The 24,479-nt window shown below is 34.0% G+C and overlaps 1 protein-coding gene and 1 long non-coding RNA gene across 2 annotated transcripts in view; one reads left to right on the top strand and one right to left on the bottom strand.

The window, feature by feature from the left end:
- Window positions 1-614: 614 nt before the first annotated feature.
- The window catches only part of LOC128159434 (DNA topoisomerase 1-like), a 29,049-nt gene continuing 5,184 nt past the window's right edge, over window positions 615-24,479 (top strand). The window contains exons 1-7 of the mRNA XM_052822532.1: window positions 615-718; window positions 1,630-1,711; window positions 2,178-2,321; window positions 2,711-2,959; window positions 3,375-3,489; window positions 3,601-3,695; window positions 4,050-4,126. Coding sequence (XP_052678492.1) covers window positions 642-718; window positions 1,630-1,711; window positions 2,178-2,321; window positions 2,711-2,959; window positions 3,375-3,489; window positions 3,601-3,695; window positions 4,050-4,126 — 839 coding nt within the window. The 5' untranslated portion in view covers window positions 615-641. The remainder of the gene's footprint in view (window positions 719-1,629; window positions 1,712-2,177; window positions 2,322-2,710; window positions 2,960-3,374; window positions 3,490-3,600; window positions 3,696-4,049; window positions 4,127-24,479) is intronic.
- LOC128159435 (uncharacterized) lies at window positions 9,096-22,154 on the bottom strand. The gene is made up of 2 exons (XR_008240143.1): window positions 20,923-22,154; window positions 9,096-9,394 (listed from the first exon to the last, which is right to left on the bottom strand). It is a non-coding gene; the product is annotated as an uncharacterized LOC128159435 (long non-coding RNA).

A 24,479-nucleotide genomic window follows, 5' to 3' on the forward strand; every position in this document is an offset into this window, starting at 1 on the left:
TGCTTGTCAAGATTTTTTGGATGGGTCTGGCCCCCCCACTTTCAAAAACGATGCTACGTGCCTGTTACGTCAATGTTTAGGTCAGGTCAACAAGTAATACGTTTTTACTATATAGCTGTTACTTTTGATTAAAAAGGGAAGTTTATATGGGATTTCAAATATACGTTTATTAGTATGTTTACGGTAAATTGAATAGTGAAGCAACCACAGATTTCTACTCTCTATTCGAATAATGAAGAACAAAAAAAACCTCCAACTTCTGAATGCCTAAGAGGCATTGGAACGAAAAGAACAAAAACGTTTATTTGCATGTAGTCTATTTATTTGTTCTATCGCTTCGCTTCTAATGGTTGATATTGATTTAATAATAATTGCACAAAAAGCCATCGATAGACGTGATATATTATTATTCGTACTCCGTTCTTAACAATACCACCCACAAGCATTATGGAATAAAATATCGAAATGAAATTTTACCTGCTTAAGAAAAAAAATATATTTTCCTTAGGGTAAAAGTTTCAAAATGTCATACTGTTATATATTATTAAAAATTGTGTGATAAATACCAATATGTGTCCGGTATCCGTTTTTATCCGCTCGTGTTGTGTATTTAAGCCACACCCAAAACTGCAACTTCCTCTATGAATTTTACACACAACGCATGGAACACACATAAAAGAGAAATCGCTGGATCCAAGGGATCCATCGATCTGAATCGGTAATATTTGTAGATGTTTCTTTTATTGTGTACATCGTAAGTTTTGTTGTCTTTTTTTTCAGAAATAATCAGCAACTGTTCAATAGAGAAGCTACAAAAGATAAATATCTGGGTCTACTTTCTGTTCTATGTATGTCTTAGTCAGAGGACATGAAAATGCACAAGCTTCTCAATGAACAAAATATAAAAATTGTGAAGTGATAAAAAAAAAGGTATTACGTTACGAGGAATGTAGACTGATCACTTATTGGTATGTCATAAAATTTTGATTGTGGTTCAGTTTGTGACGGTTAAATACACAGATACGATACCATGATTAATGGCTGACGTGTTCACAAAATATTTGTCGTGACTGGGCATTTTCTTTTATTACATATATTTAGATATTTTAAACCCAGACAAACGGTTATAGGTCTACTCTACGATATAGAGAAAATGAATTATTCTTTATGTAAACTTGGTCATAAAAATCAATGTTTTCGAGTTGTCTAATTATAACCATTTAAATCTTGTTCTGGCTTGTCTTGTCTGATATTGTGTTTTTGTTATGCTTACCTGTGATATACTTGACTGCACATTGATTAAATCAGATACGTTTTCAAGTGTTTGTATGTCGTCTCAATCAAATTCAAAATGGATCTTGTTTATGAATTATGTTTGATGAAAAAAAGGGAGAAACCAGAGCCTAAGAAGCAACAAATTCAAAACAGAAGGGAACAATAAAGTCAAGAAATAACAAACATTCCTGTAGTTGGTTTATTTTGTTTGAAGTATTTTTTTTAAATTAAAAGCAATCAAATCAAACAAACAACTAATGTGTAAGATTGGAAACATAAGGTACATTCCACTCAAATGACATTGAAATCAGGTTTTGTTTACATCATTGTTGAATTTTGATTTTGATTTTATAGAGGAGGAGGGATTCACGAAGATGTTGGGAGCCATCGCCATTCCTTAGAGAATGTAGTACGAGAACAGTTTGCTGATCCTCAGGTAACTTGTATTCATAAGGTTTAAAATTTGGAATCATCAATTGAAGTAACGTATACAATCTTGGTTGATTTGTAAACAGAATGGTTGATATATGAACAGACATGCATTAGTTCATTTTCCTTCTAAAAACGAAGAAACCTCTGCAGATTTGATTTCACATGATAAAATCTAGTTTTTGCAACAATTATTATAAATAAATTATTATATTTTGAACATAATTGAGTCCTGCTGTAATATTGTCCATTTAAAAAAATACGAAGAAAAAGACTGCAAATTTCATTTCATAATATGAAATATAATTTTGCAACAAACATTTCAATTATTTTTATATTTTTTACTCAAGTTTATTAAAAACTGAAGAATAATGTACATGTATGATATTTTGAACATAATAGGGTCCTGCTGTAAAATGAATTTTAACACAATCTTGATGTAAATTTTTGTTGATGTGATTTCTTCTTTTTAGGAAGCGAGAGACCAGAAGAAATATGACAAGGCAAGAAATCTTGCGACGTATTTGGGGAAAATACGGGAACAGTACCGGATGGATTTTAAATCAGATGAGGATAAGATCAGACAGAGGGCAGTAGCCCTATACTTTATTGACATTGTGAGTTGAGTTTTTTTATTAAAAGAGCTAGATTGTCGTGGCCATTTTTAGATTTACAAATGTTTTAGAAGAAGATTTTATATGAGAGTATATCAAAATATTTAACTTTTAAACCCAAAATATTAGGAATGGTTTACCAAAAATAGTTCACACTAAAGAGTTATGTCTAAACGTTTAAGGCAGATCTTCTGACTTAAAATGTATTTGTTGACAATTCAGCCTCCATTAGATTGATTCAATTCTATTCATATCGAGATGGCATCATTTTTAATATTGTTCATTTTTAAAGAAAATAATGAGTGTGGACCTAAGATGTAAATATCATCTCACTTGTACCAACATTTGTCAAGGAAGCCTATCACTGATATTTTTTTTTCTTTTTCCCCTAGCTTGGTATTAGGGTTGGAAACAGGAAAAAGGAAGGAGATACCTCAGAGACGGCTGGTTGTTGTTCTCTGAGAAAGAAACACCTAAAACTCTATGGAGAGAAGAACAACCACATGGTAGAGTTTGACTTCCTTGGTAAGGGCTCCATCCGATACTCTAACAAAATTTCGGTAGACGAGATTGTCTACTCGAATCTGCAGCGCTTCCTGAAGAACAAGTCTGATGAAGGATATGTATTTGACCTTCTCCGTGTGAGTTTTACAATAGTGTATAGTTATTTACAAGTAACTCTCAGAAATGATTTTACAATCATCCTCACTTTACAATTTTCTGAAATGACCATGTTATTTGCACAGCAGTCTGTTTTACGAAAATGTTTTCCAACATTTTGAACCTCATTTATTGTTGATGAATGATAAATCAATAACAACAAATGATTTAATGCAAAATTAACTTAAATGCATATATCATTCTACTTTATAGGTCTTTATGTTTATGCTTGTATTGTTTAATAGTGGGTGATTTATCACTTATGTTCTTGCTGTTTAGTCACATTTGTAATAAACTCTATTATTGATTAGGTATTCACTCTCTTGATAGGCAAACCTATATTTTGTAGCACAATATTTTTCTTTGTAATATCATAAATAAATGTCTTTTTCATAGACCACTCATTTGAATACATACCTGAAGACTTTTATGGATGGACTAACAGCCAAAGTTTTTCGCACGTACCATGCTTGTCGAAAAATGCAACAAGAGCTCGACAACTTTATTTGTGGTAAAATGCATATCCAACTAAATATTGTGTTTAAATCAAATAGAAAAGTCCTAGTTTATATCAAGAAATCAATAAACATTACCTGGTTTTTTCGGGGGGTTTTTTTTGCAGCAAAAAAGCACCAGTCCTACAAAATATCGTACTGCAAGGATTCAATCAAGTCTGTCGCCATATTTTTAAATCATCAGCAAGCAGTCACTAAAAAGGTTCGTTTTGAAAATAAAGCAACGAGTATTAACATTCTAGTTGGTTAAAACTAAAAGCAAATTACATTACAAAATCAGTATGTTAAACAAATAGAATGGAATATTGTATATCCTTTTTACTTTTGCACCAATGATTCCATCATTTGTTCGTAGTTTTCATTTTTATTTTTATTTTTTTTTTCAAATTAAAATAAAGGCTTAAGGCAAGACTTGGTAATTTTTTGAAGGAAAAAAATCCTTAATTTTCCAAAATCAAATGTAAAACAAATTCGTCTGACAAATGTAGAAATTATTTTACAGCACTGATAAAACATGCGTTTGTATTTTTAATACTATGACCATATTTTTGTACAGGGAGGTAATAAGGAATTTGAAACTTCTTTGACAAGCGCAAAGCTCTACTACATTGACCCAAGAATTGTGGTTGGATGGTAAGAGCCTATTTCTCGGTTATCATGCATAATTTGGAAACAAAAATAATTGCAAACTAGATCTCGTTACGAGTAACGAGTAGGTCTTCCGTCCGATTTTGTTTTCATATGATACGATGAAATATCGATATTCTCTGCCAAATCTGCGATCTTGGTGAATCTAGGTTTTTTGTCTCGAGACCGAAAACGGACGAACAAAAGAGGTTTATGAAAATAAAAGCTAGGGTTTTTTATACATATGTTTAGTGTACACTACTGTTAATCATAGCAGATGAAACACCAAAGATAATCAGTTAAACTTGTGAAAAAAATGAATTGTTTGAACTCTTCTGGTGAGTACCGGAAGTGACGGTTGACAAAAGAAAACCCGTTAAATATATCTTCAATCGATTGTCTATCATTTATAAAAGTTTGTGTCTCAATCACTTACAGTGACTAAAATCTCGCTGGTATCAATTTTGTAAAAAAGGCTAAGTACCAAAGATATTTGAAATCTTGCTTGTTTTCAAGTTATCTGTAATATAGTTTACGAGTGTCCTGGCTCCTCATTTAAGGGGCCAGCCCCTTTTTCTTGAGTTCAATCGAAAGTTCTCACGAATACTAACATTTTTTGTTCTTACACCCATCTAAAATTGTTGTTCATTTTTGAGATACTAATGATTGAATATTTTAGGGGCCAGCCCTATAGATCCTTAATGGGGACAGACTTTGGAGTTTTGATTAGTGGAATTGATTAGAATCATCAATGCAAACATTTTCTTTTCTACATTGCCTAACAAAATATGTCTCCTTCTCTAGATATATTGCATCAAAGTTTAAGTACTTTGGCCCCTTAAAATCCCTAATTACGTCATAAATGGGTGTGAAAATGATTTTACCTGATAAATATTGCTACAATCAACAACTTTGCTTCTATATTGCATTACAAAATTTTGATCGTTTTTAAGTTATTTGCAATAGAGTTTACGAGTGTCTTGGCCCCTAATTTAAGGGGCCAGCCCCTTTTTCATGATTTTGTTGGAAACAACGTTTAATTATCTACTATTTTTGTTATATATGTCTTAACATAATATCAACTGATAAAAAGATACAGATGAAAACGTATGAAGAATTTGAATGAAAATTCGTACCCAATTTCCGTGCCTAGGCGAGCTCCAAAAAATGGCGCCACTGGCGTAAAACAAAATAATAGTGCACAACTTCAGACTATAGACTACCTATCCTGAAAATTTCATAGTCATATCTCTGATAGTTTCTGAGATCAGCTCTGCACAAAATAGGTCGTAAAAATGTACAAAATGGCCGATAAATCGGTACCGGAAGTGCCGACAGGAAAAATCTCAAAAACGTATGAAGTTTACATCAAGACTCATCTTCTCTGAAAAAATGGTCGAAATCGGTCGAATAGTTTTCGAGAAATCTCGTGCACAAAATTTGTGGAAAAAAATAATAATAATAATAACTAGAGCAAAGCTCGTTGCAAAGCAACGAGTGGGTTTTCCGCTAATGTCGAAAGCAACGCTAGAAGTACGTCTAAGAAGCAGAGTTCTTAATCTAGTAACAAAGAAACCTAAGTACAAAAAGATAAAAAAAAATCGAATGATTCTTGGTACAACTTAACATGATCCGAATGTTTTTAAGTACGACTTAACCAAAGACCCTTCACCATTTCAAGAACGACTTAAAAAAAAAAAACAATGTGTTTAAGTACGACTTAACAAATTTGACTTCATTTTCGGTACAAGTTTACTTTACCTTGAACTAACATCTTTTTTCTTAACCCAGAATGCAAAATTAAAATTTATGTAAAAAATCAATTTTGTTTAAAACATAATTCTGAGCAACTCTTCCTCTTCACTGCTTTTCAAAAGGTTGACCTTTCGTACTGTGTGCTCGTTGCGTCATTAATTGTCAGAAATTTATTGATGTAAAGTTTACTTTACTGTACTTCTGTGAATATTTTCCATGTAAAATTACTATGAACCAGACAACATTGAAATGGTGAACATTTCAAAGGGCCCTGCTTATGTTATTTCAGAGAATTCTGCTTTGACCTTGACCTATAACTTGAAATTTTTCCAGCTGGCATAGAAATTTTAATTCAATTTCATTCCCCCTAACATACATGCATTTTTGTTCAATCTGACCAAGATTAAGCATATTTGGAAAATAATCTACTATTTAAAACTAATTTTAAAAAGATCTGCTATGACCTTCACATTGACAGACTTGGTTCAAGGTCACTGCACGCCATTAACCAATAAACTCTGTAAAGGTAAAATATTAGCCAAATAGGGGCTAAAAGGAGAGTATATCTATGCTCTTAAAATATGGATTTTTGTGTGATCTGATATGACCTTGACTCTTCATCTACAAATATCATTCGAGGTCATTGCATATATTTTGAACAAAGGCATCATGTGGGTGAAGTATGAGGCTGAATGGAGCAAAGGGAGAGAAGATATACTCCGGACAAGGATTTTTAAAAATATAATTCTGGTATGACCTTCACAGTTTCTTTTCACTGAAAATAGGTTCAAGGTCACTACACACCCTTTCACCCTTTACTCAAAAGCTCTGCTTATGTGAAGTCTGAGCCAAATAGGGGTTAGTAGAAATTATATATGCTCTCAAAAAAGGATTTTTGCATGATCCGATATGATCTTCACCCGTTACCTAGAAATTTCATGCAAGGTCACTGCACATCGTTTAACCATAGAGACACTCTGTGAGTATTAGCCAGATTGGACCAAAGGGAAAAAAGATATGCCCCAGACAAGGATTTCATATATATAATTCTGCTATGACCTTAACCTTATACCTAAAAACATGGTTCAAGGTGACTGCACATCCTTCAACCAAAGGAACCCTGTGGATGAGGTATGAGCCAGATTGGGCCAAGGGGAGAGAAGCTATGCTCCTGTCAAGCCATCTCGGATGGACAGACGGACAAATTGATCACTAGAAGGCGCCCGCATAAACATGCCTTTTTATCTAATTTAAAATAGTATCCATGCTATCTGCCCATGGTGAATAGTCATCAAAACCATTCATCAGCAGAATTTGATTTCCCTCCTTTTTAAGGTGGTATGGGACATCTGTCGATATTAATGTGGATTAAAGTACTATATAATTGAAAACTTTTCACCGATTTAGAATTTTCAAATTTTACAATATTTAACCAAAAAATTCTTTTAAAAATATTTGAAAAGGTAATAATTGTAAAAACCCCAGCGGGATTCGAACTCATGACTTACAGGTTCCTAGTAAACCCTCTAACCCACTGTGCTAAGGAGTTAGGTGACCATTTTTGAAAAGAAACTACATGTTATGATGTACTTATATAATTACACTTTATTTTATTGTTTATTTCGATAAACAATACGTCACAACATGGAAGTGTCCCATATCACCTTAAACTCGGAACACCTCTGACCAAATAAGATCGCCGCATTAAATACAAAGTTTGATTTAACTCTAATTTGTTTATCATCAAGAAATTCTGCATCGCTGACAAATAAAGTTTTCTTCTGTATAATGAAATACCAATTAACTGACTATTCGGACAATAGCAAGTTTATTGTCCCATTCCACAGCAACTATTTCCCTTGGCTTTGCCTCATTAAATAGTTGCTGTCTTGGGAGACAATAAATTTGCTATTGTCCTCATACCCAGTAAATACTAAATAGGCATATAATATCCCATCCACCTACATTTCATGTTATATAACCTCCTGTTTGTAACCTTCAATTTCACTGTAAAGTCAACATATCTGTCATAGCCGCAAGTTTCACAATTTATTTCTGCTTCTCATGTACTTAAAATTAGGGGCCTTAATATTGCTTATCAATTCCAACAAGAGACATCCCTCTAACTATTGATAATCATTAAAATTCATTTCATGAATCTACGCAACAATGATAAACCTTCAAGTACAGTCACTCTCAATTTTACAAAAATATTGACGGTACTTTATCCGAAACTGTTCCTTGTATCTTTAACTTAGTACACTAACATTTTTATGAAAAGACGGTTTGTCTTAGAATAAGAAAGCTAATGCAATTCTGAGAAAAAGAATACCACATATTGCCAATTCCATTGAGGTTTAATAAAAATATGGCCATTTAAGTGAACCCACCATTTCCAATTTCCTTTAGTAAACACAGATTTACAGGGTTCTCCATAGTAAAACATCTTTACCTGACCTTTTAGAGGTCAACTTTTGTTCAACCACCTTTAAAAAGAAACCTTATTCAATACAACATATGCCTACATGATATAATCATGAAAAAAGCTTCACATCACTTAGAAATACCCTTACATGTATACCCCCCACCCCCCAATCTTTTGATTTTCAGAAAAAGTCATGGTTTGAAATGTTTTACCTAATTTTATGAAACGTGTGGCAATTTCCTTGAGTCATTTCTCACACATATTTGAAAACAATCATCAATGATTATAAAATTTGATCTTTATTTGTTTATTGTATGATTTGTACCATTTTAATTAACAAATAGACAGCTGTCCTGCTTGTGATTTCTTGTTTTCATGAAAAAAGTAAGCTAACAATCATATTTAGTGAATATCTAATCTATTCTGATTTCTAGTCTTCTTCTAACCATGCTAAAACAGTAAGTTACAACCTACAAGTTAGACATCTGCCTTAAATTAGAATTAAATTCAAACACACCCAGGTAGCTGGAGACAGAGTTGATTTCAATGAACAATGTTCAAATTTGACATGTTTTTCTACTTTTTTATGCATATATACCTTAGAAAGGTAGAAATAGGTTGTTTCTTGTTCATTTCAAAAGTAATTATCATAGCAGATGTTATTTCAAAGTCAAATGTACATTTACATATCCTACATGTAATCTTAATGCAGACAATCAAATAGAGGGGGGGGGGGTTCAATTACTAGTATGTAAACACATCTAAATATCTTTATGAAATAAAAAATAAAGGAAACATAATTGTATACTTTTATTGAAAAACAAATTTTCACAGCAATTATGAATTTCTTTAAACAGCCTTAATTTTGTTTTCATAATTTCTTATCAAACACAAACCACAACATGGCATGATGCTTTCTTCAAGTTCCATTATTGGTCATGCATTATCGGATTTAATTTGAATTACCGGTAAATAGTCTGTAGAACACAAGGAATATGCATGTGGATAGAGGTGACAGGTTAATCTCAGGAGCTGACCCACAAGAATCAACAGGTACCGGTAAAAGCCATGTGGTAACAAGAGTCTGTTTTGAGCTGAAATAAATAAAAAAAATAATTAGCTGTGTTTACATACATGTACTAGTAATAGCTGTGTTTACATTAACATATGCATAGTATTTCTGTAAAAAATACACTGACCATGCAGTGTAATAAGTATGACATATCCCAATACATGACATAACATTTAGGCAGTACAAGATCAAAAATTTGCATATCAAGTCATAATATAATATTAAAAAAATTTTCATAGGTATAAACACTTATCAAATTGAGAAAGAGAGAGAGTTTGAGAGAGAGAGAGAGAGTTTATTACCGTACTTGTAGTGCAACAGTCAATATTTCAATTCGTAAATTACAAACGAATATTACCCACCGAACAGCGTCAAAGTACATGTACTGGTATTAGCTTCTGGTATACCATTTTTTATCAATTCTACTGTGTTTTTTTTTTTTGCAAATAAATTTAGCGAGGGTTTTTGTTTATTTTCTTATAAATTACATGTTTTAAAAACAATACTACGTGTAATAAGCATAAAACATGTATGAGTAAACTTAATGAAGAATTTTTAATAGATTATTTTTCAAAGAATGTGGTACATTACATGTATGTCAATCTTTATAAAACTAGCGTATATTTCGTGCGCCATAAATTGCAAGTTTTTTGTAAATATCATTTACTTGCATGATAGGTATATATGGTCTAACCAAAATTTTCTTCATAAAGCTACAGCTGTATGTACCACATATATGTTTTGTCACAAGTCAGGGCTCTACATTAACTTTTTTTCCTACTTGTCCATTCGGATAAGTGACCAAGATATTTACTTGTCCGAACTTCAACTTCGCTTGTCCAAACATTTTTCAATATTAAAGATCAAATATTGTCAACTTGAAAACTACAGTTCTGTAATACTAAAATAAAGTCATGTATTGATTATTCTTGGCATAATTACCGGTAATAACCTGACTTCTTAAATGGAAACTTAAAGTGTCTTTCCTAAATGTATTAATTGGTTCCATAATATAACATTAAACATGATTTGTCAGCTGTAGCTTTTCATGGCAAAATACAAGACATTTTAAATTTTGCATCAGGTTTTAAAATACATGTAACTCTTATATTGATTTCTCCGCTGTTTTTTAAACTCAACATCATAGTCTATCAATGATGAATGAAACCTAAACTAATTTACATTTCTTTCCATAATCCTTAAGTTTATCTTTGCTACCTGTTCTTCCTTTCTTTTTGATAACATGTGTGTTTGGTACTTTGTAAGAACTAAGATCCACACCTTTACCATGTTTACAATTCAATAGGTGCGTTCAGAGTTCACCAGATTGTTACCAACGGCAAGTTCGGTCGCCAATGTCTACAAATGGTTCCCAGTGGTAGCAATTGGTTACCAATGTTGACCATTGGTGTACTTTCAATTTCAAATAAGGTCACCAAATCTACCAGCAGCCTAGAGCTTGGGCAAGTTGGTAGATGACGCCATTATGCTAATTCAACATGGCGGGATATAAGATGCCTATAGATACTGATGTAAATAAAGACTTTAGAATATTTTGAAGACAATCTAAGACAACTGAGGGCTTCTAAAACCCGTTTCTATACCCAGAAACATTTTAGTATTATAGAAAGTATGTGATAGAGAACCGGCATTTTGATATTCGAGCTTGGACTTTCGGTAAGACGTTACTATTTCTTGCATCAAATGAAGTTAAAAGGATGTTGATATCGAGTAAAATATGCACAGATTGCGTAGAAATTGCTTTATAGATTTCAAAGATCCATGGCCAACAAAGCAATTATTAATAGGCCTATGTCACATTGCTGTTTGGGACAACTACCTAAAGTCCAAGCTCCTGTTAAAATTAATTCTGTTTATATACATTTTTGCTGGCGTTAAATATCTATTATCAATTTTGCAATTAATCTTTACTTTCTTTGTATTAATGATGGATTGGTAGTAATTTTGTAGACTTCTTTATATAATTGGGAATTTAACAAAATTGTCATCAAAGTTTTGTATTATAATGACTTTTTAAGCATAACAAATCACTCAATGAGGCTGTTTTAAAGGAAAACGGTCACACTTAACAGAGAAAAGGTATTTTGTTTTGTTTTCAACTGTTTTATATGTTCAGATGGTTACAATTGGTAACCAAGTGTAACCAAAGTCTACCAATTGTTTGAATTTGACAAAAAATCGTTCATGGTACTACCCATACAAATTGCTACAAATGGCAGCACTTGGCGACCAATGGCTACCATAGTTCACCGATGGCAACCAAATGCTGCCAGCGGTAAATCTCAATTTCACCAACGGTACAACTCTGAACGCACCTAATATTGAAAGTTGTTTGTAATTAGTGAACTTCAATCCCGATCAAGAGTAACTCAATTGCATTTCAATTTGAAGTCGGGATCGAAATTCAAAATAACTAATCGATAAACTTAGAACGGGACTATGGATAAACTTATCACAAAACTTTCTTTACTTTTTAAAATGTTGGAGACTTCTTTACATAAAAATGCACTTGTCCAGTCGGACAAGTGGCAAGCAATATTCACTTGTCCGTATATTTTTTTAACTGGTACCGGACAAGTGGACAAGCGTTAATGTCGAGCCCTGCAAGTATACATTTTTAAAAAAAATACCCCAATTCCAACAGTTTAAATAAACTCAACTCATTCTCTGATAAGTTCATTGTGTTTTGTGCGTGCATATCTTATTTGTCTGCTGCAACAGCAGCCAATCAGCGGTAAGCTGAATTCACAAAAAGAAAGTTTGTGTTTTAGAAGCGGGTAAATTGTTTATGCGACACTGTCAAGAAAACCACACCAAATAATAACAAGAAACATAAATATTCACTTAAATGTATTCTGTTGTAAAGTAAAGGTTTTTAACACTTATTGCATCTTGCAAAACATGTGATGACCTTAATCATCTGTCATATATCTGATATACATGTATATGTAAAAGATGGGAGAAATAACGACGGAACAAAGTGCGATTCGAACCTGGCCCTCTGAATCTCTAGTCAAGTGCTCTACAAACTGAGCTACATGTATCTGGCACCGGTATTCAAACCAGTCTGACCGTCACATTCCTCCCCCTTAAATGATCTTCATCCTCGAAGATCATCCCTGGCAGGATCGAGTTAACCTGTTAGTTCCAGGGGTTGGTCACAACACCAATATTGTAACAGGATGGGAGAAATAATGAAGGACCAAACCGGGATTTGAACCTGGGCCCCCTGAATCTCTAGTCAGGTGCTCTACCAACTGAGCTATCTGGCACTGGTATTCAAACCGGTCTGATCGTCACATATATAAAGAATTATTTTAAACAATGTTGTTCAATAAAAAATAACACTCGCAACCTTCAGTTTTTGTCTGTAATTAATCAATATTGGCGTGCGATCAGTTCTCGCCGAGTACCATTTCTCACCATTGCATTGTTACGTCATTTTATCAACACATAAAATTATATATGTGTGTAAGAGGGCAAAGTATATTTAACGTCGGGTTCGAGATTCACATTTATATTTTCTATAAAAGTTAAAATTTGGAAATGAAAAAGTATTTTTATGTTTATATCCTAATTGAATAACTGTTATAATATCAGTATTCGGTTGTAAGTAATTTATATTATTAATTTTTTACACTTGTGAATCTGTCCATTGATTGGTCAATTTACGGTATAGGCAGTAGGCCATCTTTTGGCGGCATTTTCATCGTAGATGTTGACCGGGAAAGACCTTTTTGTCTGATAGATGTAAGTAATGATATTTTTGTCTTGCATTCATATTAGATCAAATACTTATGTTACAAGTGATTGATTATTCTATTTATAACTATATTTTGTGGAATTATAAGTTCTGTGTAATTAACAGATCGAAAGTTGTTTATTTCTAGTCAGAGAATTGATGTAATATTGACATCTAGTCAGTTGTGTATAAGTACGTTTATAGGTTAAAATAATAGGTGACCCGATGTTATAAATGATTGTTTGATACGAAACGTTTTTATTATAATAGTGGTTCCTTATCAAATATGTTTAGTTTTTATAAATTGAGAAGTAAGACCTGATATTTATATTGAACAGTCCTCATATGCTGACGTCACAGTCACAGTGACCGGAAGCCCTAATACAGCATTCCTTACTTAGGTTTGTAAAATGTGTACATTATTATTACATTATTTATACTTCATATTATTTCTTGCTTAGATGTTATGTTGTATGATAAAGTGTAATAGCAAGAGGTCATAAACATTTTTTTATGAAATCATGTCAGTTGATGTATGACTATCATTTTCAATTATTGATATTGTTTATTTTAGGACCACTGTCAATATTACCAAATATTACCAAATATTACCAATATTACCAAATAATAAACCATCAAGAATAAAAGAACTGCAACATATAAGGACCGTTTTTATTCTTATGTGCTACAAATGGCGTCGTGGACAGGATTCTTGTGATTTCCGACAGTGTGCAGTATTATAGTTACCATGGAACAGCTCATCCAAGGACTCTTAGACAAAATTAAAATTTTGGAGAGTAAAGAAGACCAAGATCATCAGGAGAATGTGGCAATGCGTCAAGAAATTCAACATCTACAGAAAAAGGTCTCAACTTTAGTAGAGTCAACCGAGTCCAAAGAAAATCCCACACCTGTAGTATACGTGAAATCGGAAAGAAAATTCCCCAAGTTCGGTGGGTACCCAGAAAAAGACACAGATCCCGATGTTATAGACTGGATCTCAGAGATGAGAGAACACATCAGAGGAACGACATCAAAAGACAGACACACTGACTTCGTAATGGATCATCTTACTGGAAATGCCAAGGCAGAAATCCGTTTACATCCAATTGAACAAAGACGTACTGGAGAAGAGATACTTAACATTTTAGAACGTGTTTTTGTGATTAAGGACACTGTTACACAATTACTTCAGAAATTCTACCAAAGAGATCAAAATGAGAGTGAGACCCTAGAGAACTATTCACGTATTTTGATGCAAATGCAGGAGCGCATTAATAAGAAAGTTGATAGGAAGATGCAGATAACTGATGTCAATCTAACCGAAAGATTTATAGATGGTATTAGAGACAGAGTTGTGCGACAAGAACTGAGGAAAATTGTTGTGGAACAATCAACCATTCCATTTCAAGAGTTTAGACTCAGGATGCTTAAGTGGGTCGATGATAATCCACCGTGTGAAAATAAACAGGTGAATGTTGCATCAGCAATTGTGAATAATTCTGACCCTTTAACAGACATGTTGCAGACACAACAAGCGATGCTAGAAAAACAACAACAACAGATTGATACTATTGCACAAACATTAGAAAAATTTCAACAACCTGATTTTCATCGAAGAGGAAGCAGACCAAACAGAGGATTTGTACACAACCGAGGAACCAGAAGACCAGCTCAAGTTATTTGTTATGCATGCAACGGACAAGGACATTTTGCTTCAGAATGTGCAAACCGTAAAAACGAATTCTCACAGAACAAAGAAAACAGAAGACCTTATCAACAGTCAAGGCCAAAATTTATGAACAGTGACCCAAAAGTGAAACCCTCACAGTGAAGAGTCGCCTGATAGAGGGAAGTGAAAAAGACTCATGTAATATTAAAGAGAAAATAAAAAATGCTGCAAACGACAGTCCAACTACAATAGTTGAAATAAATGGACAACCTATCAAGTGCCTTCTCGATACAGGAGCAGAAGTTTCTACTATATCTGAAATGTTTTATAAACAGTTCCTACATCAACAAGATATTACAGACACGAGAAAATTTCTACGACTGTCAGCTGCTAACAAAATCACAATACCATATCTAGGATACATTGAAGTAGACTTGAAGATTCAAGACCAATTATTCAGTGACGTGGGAATGTTAGTTGAAACTGTAACAACAGATCCAAATGCTGTACAAGTGATTCTTGGATGTAATGTGCTGAAACATATTAGAACAGCCTGTCAATGTGATAATGTTATTATGAAAGACCCTATATGGAACAATGTTATGTCTGTCTTAGCGTTAGCTGAGAATGAAGTAGATGTGAAGATTGGACTTGTCAAAGTGGCAGGAAGAGAAACAATAAGAATTCCAGCAAACTCTATGAAAACCATAGTGGGATCAACACGACAAAATAAGAAAAATCATCCATACGTAGCAGCCGTCCAACCTATTTCTATTGAGAATGGATCTCTACCTCGAAATATACTGGTGGTGGATACTGTTAGTGTTGTTGAAAGTGGAAGAATTCCAGTAAGAATGTTAAACATTGGAGAAGAAGATGTTTGGATTCAACCAAAGACTCGTATTGGAACTCTACATCAGATAGAAATTTTGAAGAGTTCAGACCAAGAATATACAGTTGATATTGAACCAACAGAATTGAACATTCGTAGTGTCTCGGTGTCGAACAAAACTTTAAATTCTGATAATTCCGAGCTAACATCTAAACTTGATCTTGGAAATGTTCCATTTACATCCAAGCAAGAACAGAAACTGCTTGAACTATTTTCTAAGCATGAAGATGTGTTTGCGAAAAGTGATGAAGATTTGGGTTATACGACAACTGTAACTCATCCTATAACTGTGACAGATAGTCAACCAGTGAAAATTCCTCATAGGAGAATTCCTCCAAATCAAATTTCTGAAGTGAAACAACATATAGAAAAACTGTTAAACCAAGGAGTTATTCGTAAGAGTACCAGTCCATACGCTTCACCTGTTGTGATCGTCAGAAAGAAGGACAAAAGCATAAGACTCTGTGTAGATTATAGAGCACTCAATTCAAAGACCGTCAAAGATGCATATCCACTACCGCGCATTGAAGACAGTTTGGATATTCTAAATGGAGCCAAATATTTCAGTAGCATAGACCTGATACAAGGATACCATCAAGTAGCAGTAAGAGAAGAAGATATTCCTAAGACAGCATTTCGTGTAGGTACTGGTGGACTTTACGAATATGTCAGAATGCCGTTTGGCTTGTGTAATAGCCCAGCCACCTTCCAGAGACTTATGGAGGCATGTTTAGGGGATGAAAATTTCAACATACTAGTTCTTTATTTGGATGACATCCTAGTGTTTTCAAGGACAATAGAAGAACATATTGATAGATTAGATCAAGTGTTTATGAAACTTAAATCCAATGGATTAAAGATTAAACCGACAAAGTGTCATTTCTTCCAAAAAGAAATAAGATTTCTTGGACATATAGTCTCTGAAAGAGGTGTATCTACAGATCCTGACAAAACAGCTGTTATTGAGTCATGGCCTATTCCAACTACAGAAAAGCAACTCCGCTCATTCCTCGGACTAGCTAGTTATTATAGGAGATTTGTCCAAGGATTCGCTAGCATAGCAGCTCCTCTTCATGCATTACTATCAAGACCAAAGAATACCAAACTGAAAGCAGAGCAATTTCAAAAATTATGGACTGACGAGTGTACCAAGTCATTCAACGCCCTAAAGGAGAAACTTATTTCACCTCCAATTCTTGGATTTCCTGATTTTTCACAAGAGTTCATTTTGGAAATAGACGCAAGTTTTGAAGGACTCGGAGCAGTTTTATCTCAAGAGAGACCAAATGGAAAGATTGTGATAGCTTACGCATCAAGATCACTTAGAAAATCTGAAAGGAATATGGAAAAATACAGTTCTATGAAGCTTGAACTTTTGGCACTCAAGTGGTCAGTTAGTGAAAAATTTCGTGATTACCTTCTTGGATCGAAGTTTGTCATTTATACCGACAATAATCCGCTCAGTTACATCAACAAACCCAAACAACGAGTAGATGCAACGACGATGAGATGGATAGGAGAGCTAGCTCAGTTTGATTTTACAGTGAAATACCGTTCTGGTAAGGTTAATCGCAACGCGGATGCGTTGAGCCGTAGACCTATTTCACTGGAAGAAGAAGAATTGAAAGTTTCCTTTAATAGGATTACTCAGAGCACATCGTTAGAGATGTTAGATAGACGTTTACCGACTCAGTTGAATTCAGAAGAGATGTCAGACTTTCAAATGCGGACAGTGAGCGCCATGACAACGCTTCCAGAGTATGTTCCTGCAGATATAGCAGCACTTCAAGACCATGACCCGAAGTTGAAAAGAGTTCGTTACTGGATGGAGGAAGATCGTAAACCTTCAGTTAATGACTTGAAAAAGGAGCACAAAGATGTGAGAAAACTTCTTAATCAAAAGGATAAACTTTTCATTGACAATTGTGTCTTGTACAGGAAGATCACAGATGAGACCGGTGAACAGAGACAGTTATTACTTCCTGAAGTCCTAAAGAAGACAGTTCTGGAAAATATTCATAACCATGCAGGTCATCAAGGTGTCGAGCGAACATATTCTTTGCTGAAGAAAAGATGTTTTTGGCCGAGGATGCTACAGGATGTCCATAAATGGTGTAAATCTTGTGAAAGGTGTTTAATAGGGAAAGCCCCTGTTCCAGCCATTAATCCTGCAATGAGTAATTTAATAGCTTACAAACCTCAAGAAATTCTCGCCATTGACTTCACTGTATTAGAAAAATCATCGGATGGACGTGAGAATGTGTTAATCATGACAGACATTTTCTCTAAATTTACTCAAGCTGTACCGTGTAAAGATCAGAAAGCAACTACGGTGGCAAAAATTCTTGTTAAAGATTGGTTTGTGAATTATGGAATTCCTAAACGTATTCACAGTGATCAGGGCCGTAATTTTGAGAGTTTCATTATTCAAGAACTGTGTAACTACTACAACATTGAAAAATCCCGCACAACACCTTACCATCCAGAAGGGAATGGACAGTGTGAGAGATTTAATAGAACCATGCATGATAGACTAAGGACATTACCTCCGGAAAAGAAGAAGAAATGGCCTGAATATCTTCCATACTTGGTGTATATTTACAATGCCACTGTTCATTCATCGACCGGTTACTCTCCACATTTCTTGTTTTTTGGACGAGAACCTATTCTTCCCATTGACTTGATGCTTGGATTATACAAGTCCTCAGATGATGACAGTGAAAACTTACCTATGGATGAATGGATTCAAGACCATAAAAAGAAGATGTTGGAAGCATCAAAGTTGGCGTTGTCAAATACAGAAAAATCTGCAGAGCAGCGAAATCATCAGAAAAACAAGAAAGCCAGTGTTTCATTCATCCCAGTTGGAACAAGAGTTCTTACGAGAAACCGCACCCTTGGAAGGAATAAAATTCAAGATACCTGGTGTTCCATTCCATACAAAGTTGTGAAATATCTTGGTGATAATGTGTATTCTATACAGCTGGCAGATGGATCTGGCCCGATCAAGAACGTGACAAGGAAAGAAATCTTAGACACAGGTGAAAGAGTGAATTCGAGTGATGGATATTCCAGTTCTGAAGGATCGGATCTTGAGTATATTCCAGAACAGGCCATACAAATTCAAGACGAAGAAGAACACTCCGCAACCGCTGAGGATTTAGAAGAAGCTGCGATAGAAAAACCATGTGCACCTGCAGCTAGCAGTGAGGATTCAGAGGAAGAGATGGTAGACGTGACGCAGCCTCGACGAAGTAAGAGAACGACCGCAGGAAAACATTCCAACCCGTTCAACTTACCTAAAAGTACTGTACCGTGCAATCAAATTTCCGTCCAACCGTCAAAATTCAAGGAACTCAGTGATGCGATTGTGAATCTTGGTGCTACATTAAGTGCTACTTTAAGTGATTCGTGGGCAAGACAAAATCAGATGTGATTATGTAGTAACAAAATCAGATGAAATTATATAGTTTCATTGCTTTGTGCATATATACCTGTACTTTTTGTTAGTTAAATTTTTTTATTATGTTTTTATGCAACCTTTTCATTGCTGTGGAAAGCAATGATAAAAAGGGGGGAAATGTGTAAGAGGGCAAAGTATATTTAACGTCGGGTTCGAGATTCACATTTATATTTTCTATAAAAGTTAAAATTTGGAAATGAAAAAGTATTTTTATGTTTATATCCTAATTGAATAACTGTTATAATATCAGTATTCGGTTGTAAGTAATTTATATTATTAATTTTTTACACTTGTGAATCTGTCCATTGATTGGTCAATTTACGGTATAGGCAGTAGGCCATCTTTTGGCGGCATTTTCATCGTAGATGTTGACCGGGAAAGACCTTTTTGTCTGATAGATGTAAGTAATGATATTTTTGTCTTGCATTCATATTAGATCAAATACTTATGTTACAAGTGATTGATTATTCTATTTATAACTATATTTTGTGGAATTATAAGTTCTGTGTAATTAACAGATCGAAAGTTGTTTATTTCTAGTCAGAGAATTGATGTAATATTGACATCTAGTCAGTTGTGTATAAATACGTTTATAGGTTAAAATAATAGGTGACCCGATGTTATAAATGATTGTTTGATACGAAACGTTTTTATTATAATAGTGGTTCCTTATCAAATATGTTTAGTTTTTATAAATTGAGAAGTAAGACCTGATATTTATATTGAACAGTCCTCATATGCTGACGTCACAGTCACAGTGACCGGAAGCCCTAATACAGCATTCCTTACTTAGGTTTGTAAAATGTGTACATTATTATTACATTATTTATACTTCATATTATTTCTTGCTTAGATGTTATGTTGTATGATAAAGTGTAATAGCAAGAGGTCATAAACATTTTTTTATGAAATCATGTCAGTTGATGTATGACTATCATTTTCAATTATTGATATTGTTTATTTTAGGACCACTGTCAATATTACCAAATATTACCAAATATTACCAATATTACCAAATAATAAACCATCAAGAATAAAAGAACTGCAACATATAAGGACCGTTTTTATTCTTATGTGCTACATGAAAATATGATGTAACAGTGCACCAGCGAGAAATGGTCCTCGGCGAGAACTGCTCGCACGCCAGTACTGCCAGTAGTCAGATTAAAAAAAGAGAATAAAAAATTACATTTAAAACATTAACAAGGACAATTTAAGTACACATCATAACTGCTAAACAAGAAAAATTATGTGAACTGGTAGAATGGTAGGCATAGTTCTACCTTGTAACCTACATGTACAAGTACATGTACCGGGTACCCGTTGGTCTGCTAAACCTCTTTAATGATACAATGATCGGCATCATAAAGATATTAAAGTCATGTTTTAACTCTGAAGTCTGAAGTATACAATTTTATTTACTTGAAGTTATGTCTACAGGGTATTCATGACTACATTTGGAGTCTTCTGCACAAGAATATATGATATGTTTCTAATTAGACCCTGCTTTGAATTTTGAGTTGAAAATTCACAATCTGTTATTTTTTTAAATAGATAAATTCAGTTACCCTTTCCAGTCCCCCATGAACCTCGAGCGAGTCTAAACATCCATGAAACATGTAAAAATTACACGTTAGTAAACAAACACCCACACCATAACAAAAACATCTAACAGTGTGCACGTACTTACATGTACATCTATACTATATACTAAATTTTAACCAGTTAACAAGAAACTTTAAAAGGAGTAAAAGCCTCACCTTCTTCAGTAACATCCACATAAATCACACACTTTAATGTCCATCTTTTCTCCTTTATCACTCGTAGCTTATCAACGGCTGATCGTCGACAGAAGTGTGGCTGTCAGAATTTCCTCGGTAAACGATTCACACGAGAAAAATATCCTCCTTAAACAAATATGTAATATTGTTCCCTGTGCATGTTCATATGTTTCACAGCAAATTGAAAATGCATGTGTACACCGAAAGAATACACAACTTCTCTTCTGCATTACGGCTCTCTCTTTTCTACAATGCCGTTCGTTACTGTTTACATTCGGCGCGCGCGCGCGGGGGTTACAAACAGGGGAGCCCCGACAAATAGTTGCACATAGAACGTTTAAATAATGTGTGTTCATTGAATTCATAAATGATATAGATGAAAAAAATGAAATTGAATCACAACAATTTATCTAAGACGCAACACAACGTAATGCAGTAAATGCCTGGGCCTTAATGTGGCATTTGTTTGCTTGTGTGTCTATGTAGACATATTAACTCGTTCATGTACGATTCTCACATATTTGTTTTATGAAATTTGAAAAAAAATATAGCACAGAACTTGTTTAATTTGATACCAAATGACATTATTTAATATATTAACAATAACTGAATTAATTTTTTTTCATAAAATGATAACGATTTTTGCTATCAGAAAAATACGTGTATGAGCTGCTGACCCCTAATTATAGGGGCCAGCCCTTTTTTCTTAATTTTAAATGAAAGCTCTCGTTATTCTAAACAACTTTTGTTCTATATGTATTAACAAAATATTTTTAGTTTAAAGGTTATAATACAAAAAGCAACAAAATTTCAGCCCCGAAAAATCTTAAACTTTGGCGACAAATAGCTCAAAAACTAACAAAGAAATTACCAAAATTTTCATGCCAGCAAAACTATAAAATGTTACCGACAATTTCGCCAAATTTCATGCATCTATCATCTGTAGTTCCCGAGATCAACTCTGGACAAAAGACCCCCCAATTTTCAATTAAAGGGCAATAACTCATAACCGGAAGTAAATTTTAAAAATTTGAAAAAAACGTCTAGAGATATTAATATCATCTACATACCCTGAAAGTTTCATAGCAATCAGACAAAAAATATTCGAGAAATCTCGTGCACAAAATTTGCGGGAAAAAAAAAAATAATAACTAGAGCAAAGCTCGTTGCAAAGCAACGAGTGGGTTTTCCGCTAATGTCGAAAGCAACGCTAGAAGTACGTCTAAGAAGCAGAGTTCTTAATCTAGAAACACAGAAACCTAAGTACAAAATGATAAAAAAAATCGAATGATTCTTGGTACAACTTAACATGATCCGAATGTTTTTAAGTACGACTTAACCAAAAACCCTTAACCATTTCAAGACCGACTTAACAAAAAAACCAATGTGTTTAAGTACGACTTGACAAATTTGACTTCATTTTAGGTACAAGTTTACTTTACCTTGAACCAACATCTTTTTTCTTAACCCAGAATGCAAAATTAAAATTTATTTAAAAAATCAATTTTGTTTAAAACATAATTCTGAGCAACTTTTCATCTTCACTGCTTTTCAAAAGGTTGACCTTTCGTACTGTGTGCTCATTGCGTCATTAATTGTCATAAACTTATCGATGTTAAGTTTACTTTACCGTACTTCTGTGAATATTTTCTATGTAAAATTACTATGAACCAGACAACATTGAATGGTGAACATTTCAAAGGGCCCCGCTTATGTTATTTCAGAGAATTCTGCTTTGACCTTGACCTATAACTTGAAATTTTTCCAGCTGGCATAGAACTTTTAATTCAATTTCATCCCCCCTAACATACATGCATTTTTGTTCAATCTGACCAAGATTAAGCATATTTGGAAAATAATCTACTTTTTAAAACTAATTTTAAAAAGATCTGCTATGACCTTCACATTGACAGACTTGGTTCAAGGTCACTGCACGCCATTAACCAATAAGCTCTGTAAAGGTAAAATATTAGCCAAATAGGGGCTAAAAGGAGAGTATATATATGCTCTTAAAATATGGATTTTTGTGTGATCTGATATGACCTTGACTCTTCATCTACAAATATCATTCGAGGTCATTGCATATCCTTTGATCAAAGGCATCATGTGGGTGAAGTATGAGCCTGATTGGAGCAAAAGGAGAGAAGATGTACTCCAGACAAGGATTTTTTAAATATAATTCTGATATGACCATCACAGTTTCTTTTCACTGAAAATAGGTTCAAGGTCACTACACACCCTTTCACCCTTTACTCAAAAGCTCTGCTTATGTGAAGTCTGAGCCAAATAGGGGTTAGTATAAAGTATATATGCTCTCAAAAAAGGATTTTTGCATGATCCGATATGATCTTCACCCGTTACCTAGAAATTTCATGCAAGGTCACTGCACATCGTTTAACCATAGAGACACTCTGTGAGTATTAGCCAGATTGGACCAAAGGGAAAAAAGATATGCCCCAGACAAGGATTTTATATATATAATTCTGCTATGACCTTAACCTTATACCTAAAAACATGGTTCAAGGTCACTGCACATCCTTCAACCAAAGGAACCCTGTGGATGAGGTATGAGCCAGATTGGGCCAAGGGGAGAGAAGCTATGCTCCTGTCAAGCCATCTCGGATGGACAGACCGACAAATTGATCACTAGAAGGCGCCCGCATAAACATGCCTTTTTATCTAAAATAGTATCCATGCTATCTGCCCATGGTGAATAGTCATCAAAACCATTCATTAGCAGAATTTGATTTCCCTCCTTTTTAAGGTGGTATGGGACATCTGTCGATATTAATGTGGATTAAAGTACTATATAATTGAAAACTTTTCACCGGTTTAGAATTTTCAAATTTTACAATATTTAACCAAAAAATAGCTTTTAAAAATATTTGAAAAGGTAAAAATTGTAAAAACCCCAGAGGGATTCGAACTCATGACTTATACGTTCCTAGTAAACCCTCTAACCCACTGTGCTGAGGAGTTAGGTGACCATTTTTGAGAAGAAACTACATGTACTTATATAATTACACTTTATTTTATTGTTCATTTCGATAAACAATACGTCACAACATGGAAGTGTCCCATATCACCTTAAACTCGGAACACCTCTGACCTAATAAGATCGCCGCATTAAATACAAAGTTTGATTTAACTCTACTTTGTTTATCATCAAGAAATTCTGCATCGCTGACAAATAAAGTTCTCTTCTGTATAATGAAATACCAATTAACTGACTATTCGGACAATAGCAAGTTTATTGTCCCATTCAACAGCTACTATTTCCCTTGGCTTTGCCTCATTAAATATTTGCTGTCTTGGGGGACAATAAACTTGCTATTGTCCTCATACCCAGTAAATACTAAATAGGCATATAATATCCTATCCACCTACATTTCATGTTATATAACCTCCCGTTTGTAACCTTCAATTTCACTGTAAAGTCAACATATCTGTCATAGCCGCAAGTTTCACAATTTATTTCTGCTTCTCATGTACTTAAAATTAGGGGCCTTAATATTGCTTACAAATTCCAACAAGAG

The sequence above is a fragment of the Crassostrea angulata genome, chromosome 8 (genome assembly GCF_025612915.1).
Source record: "Crassostrea angulata isolate pt1a10 chromosome 8, ASM2561291v2, whole genome shotgun sequence".
NCBI lineage: Eukaryota > Metazoa > Mollusca > Bivalvia > Ostreida > Ostreidae > Magallana > Magallana angulata.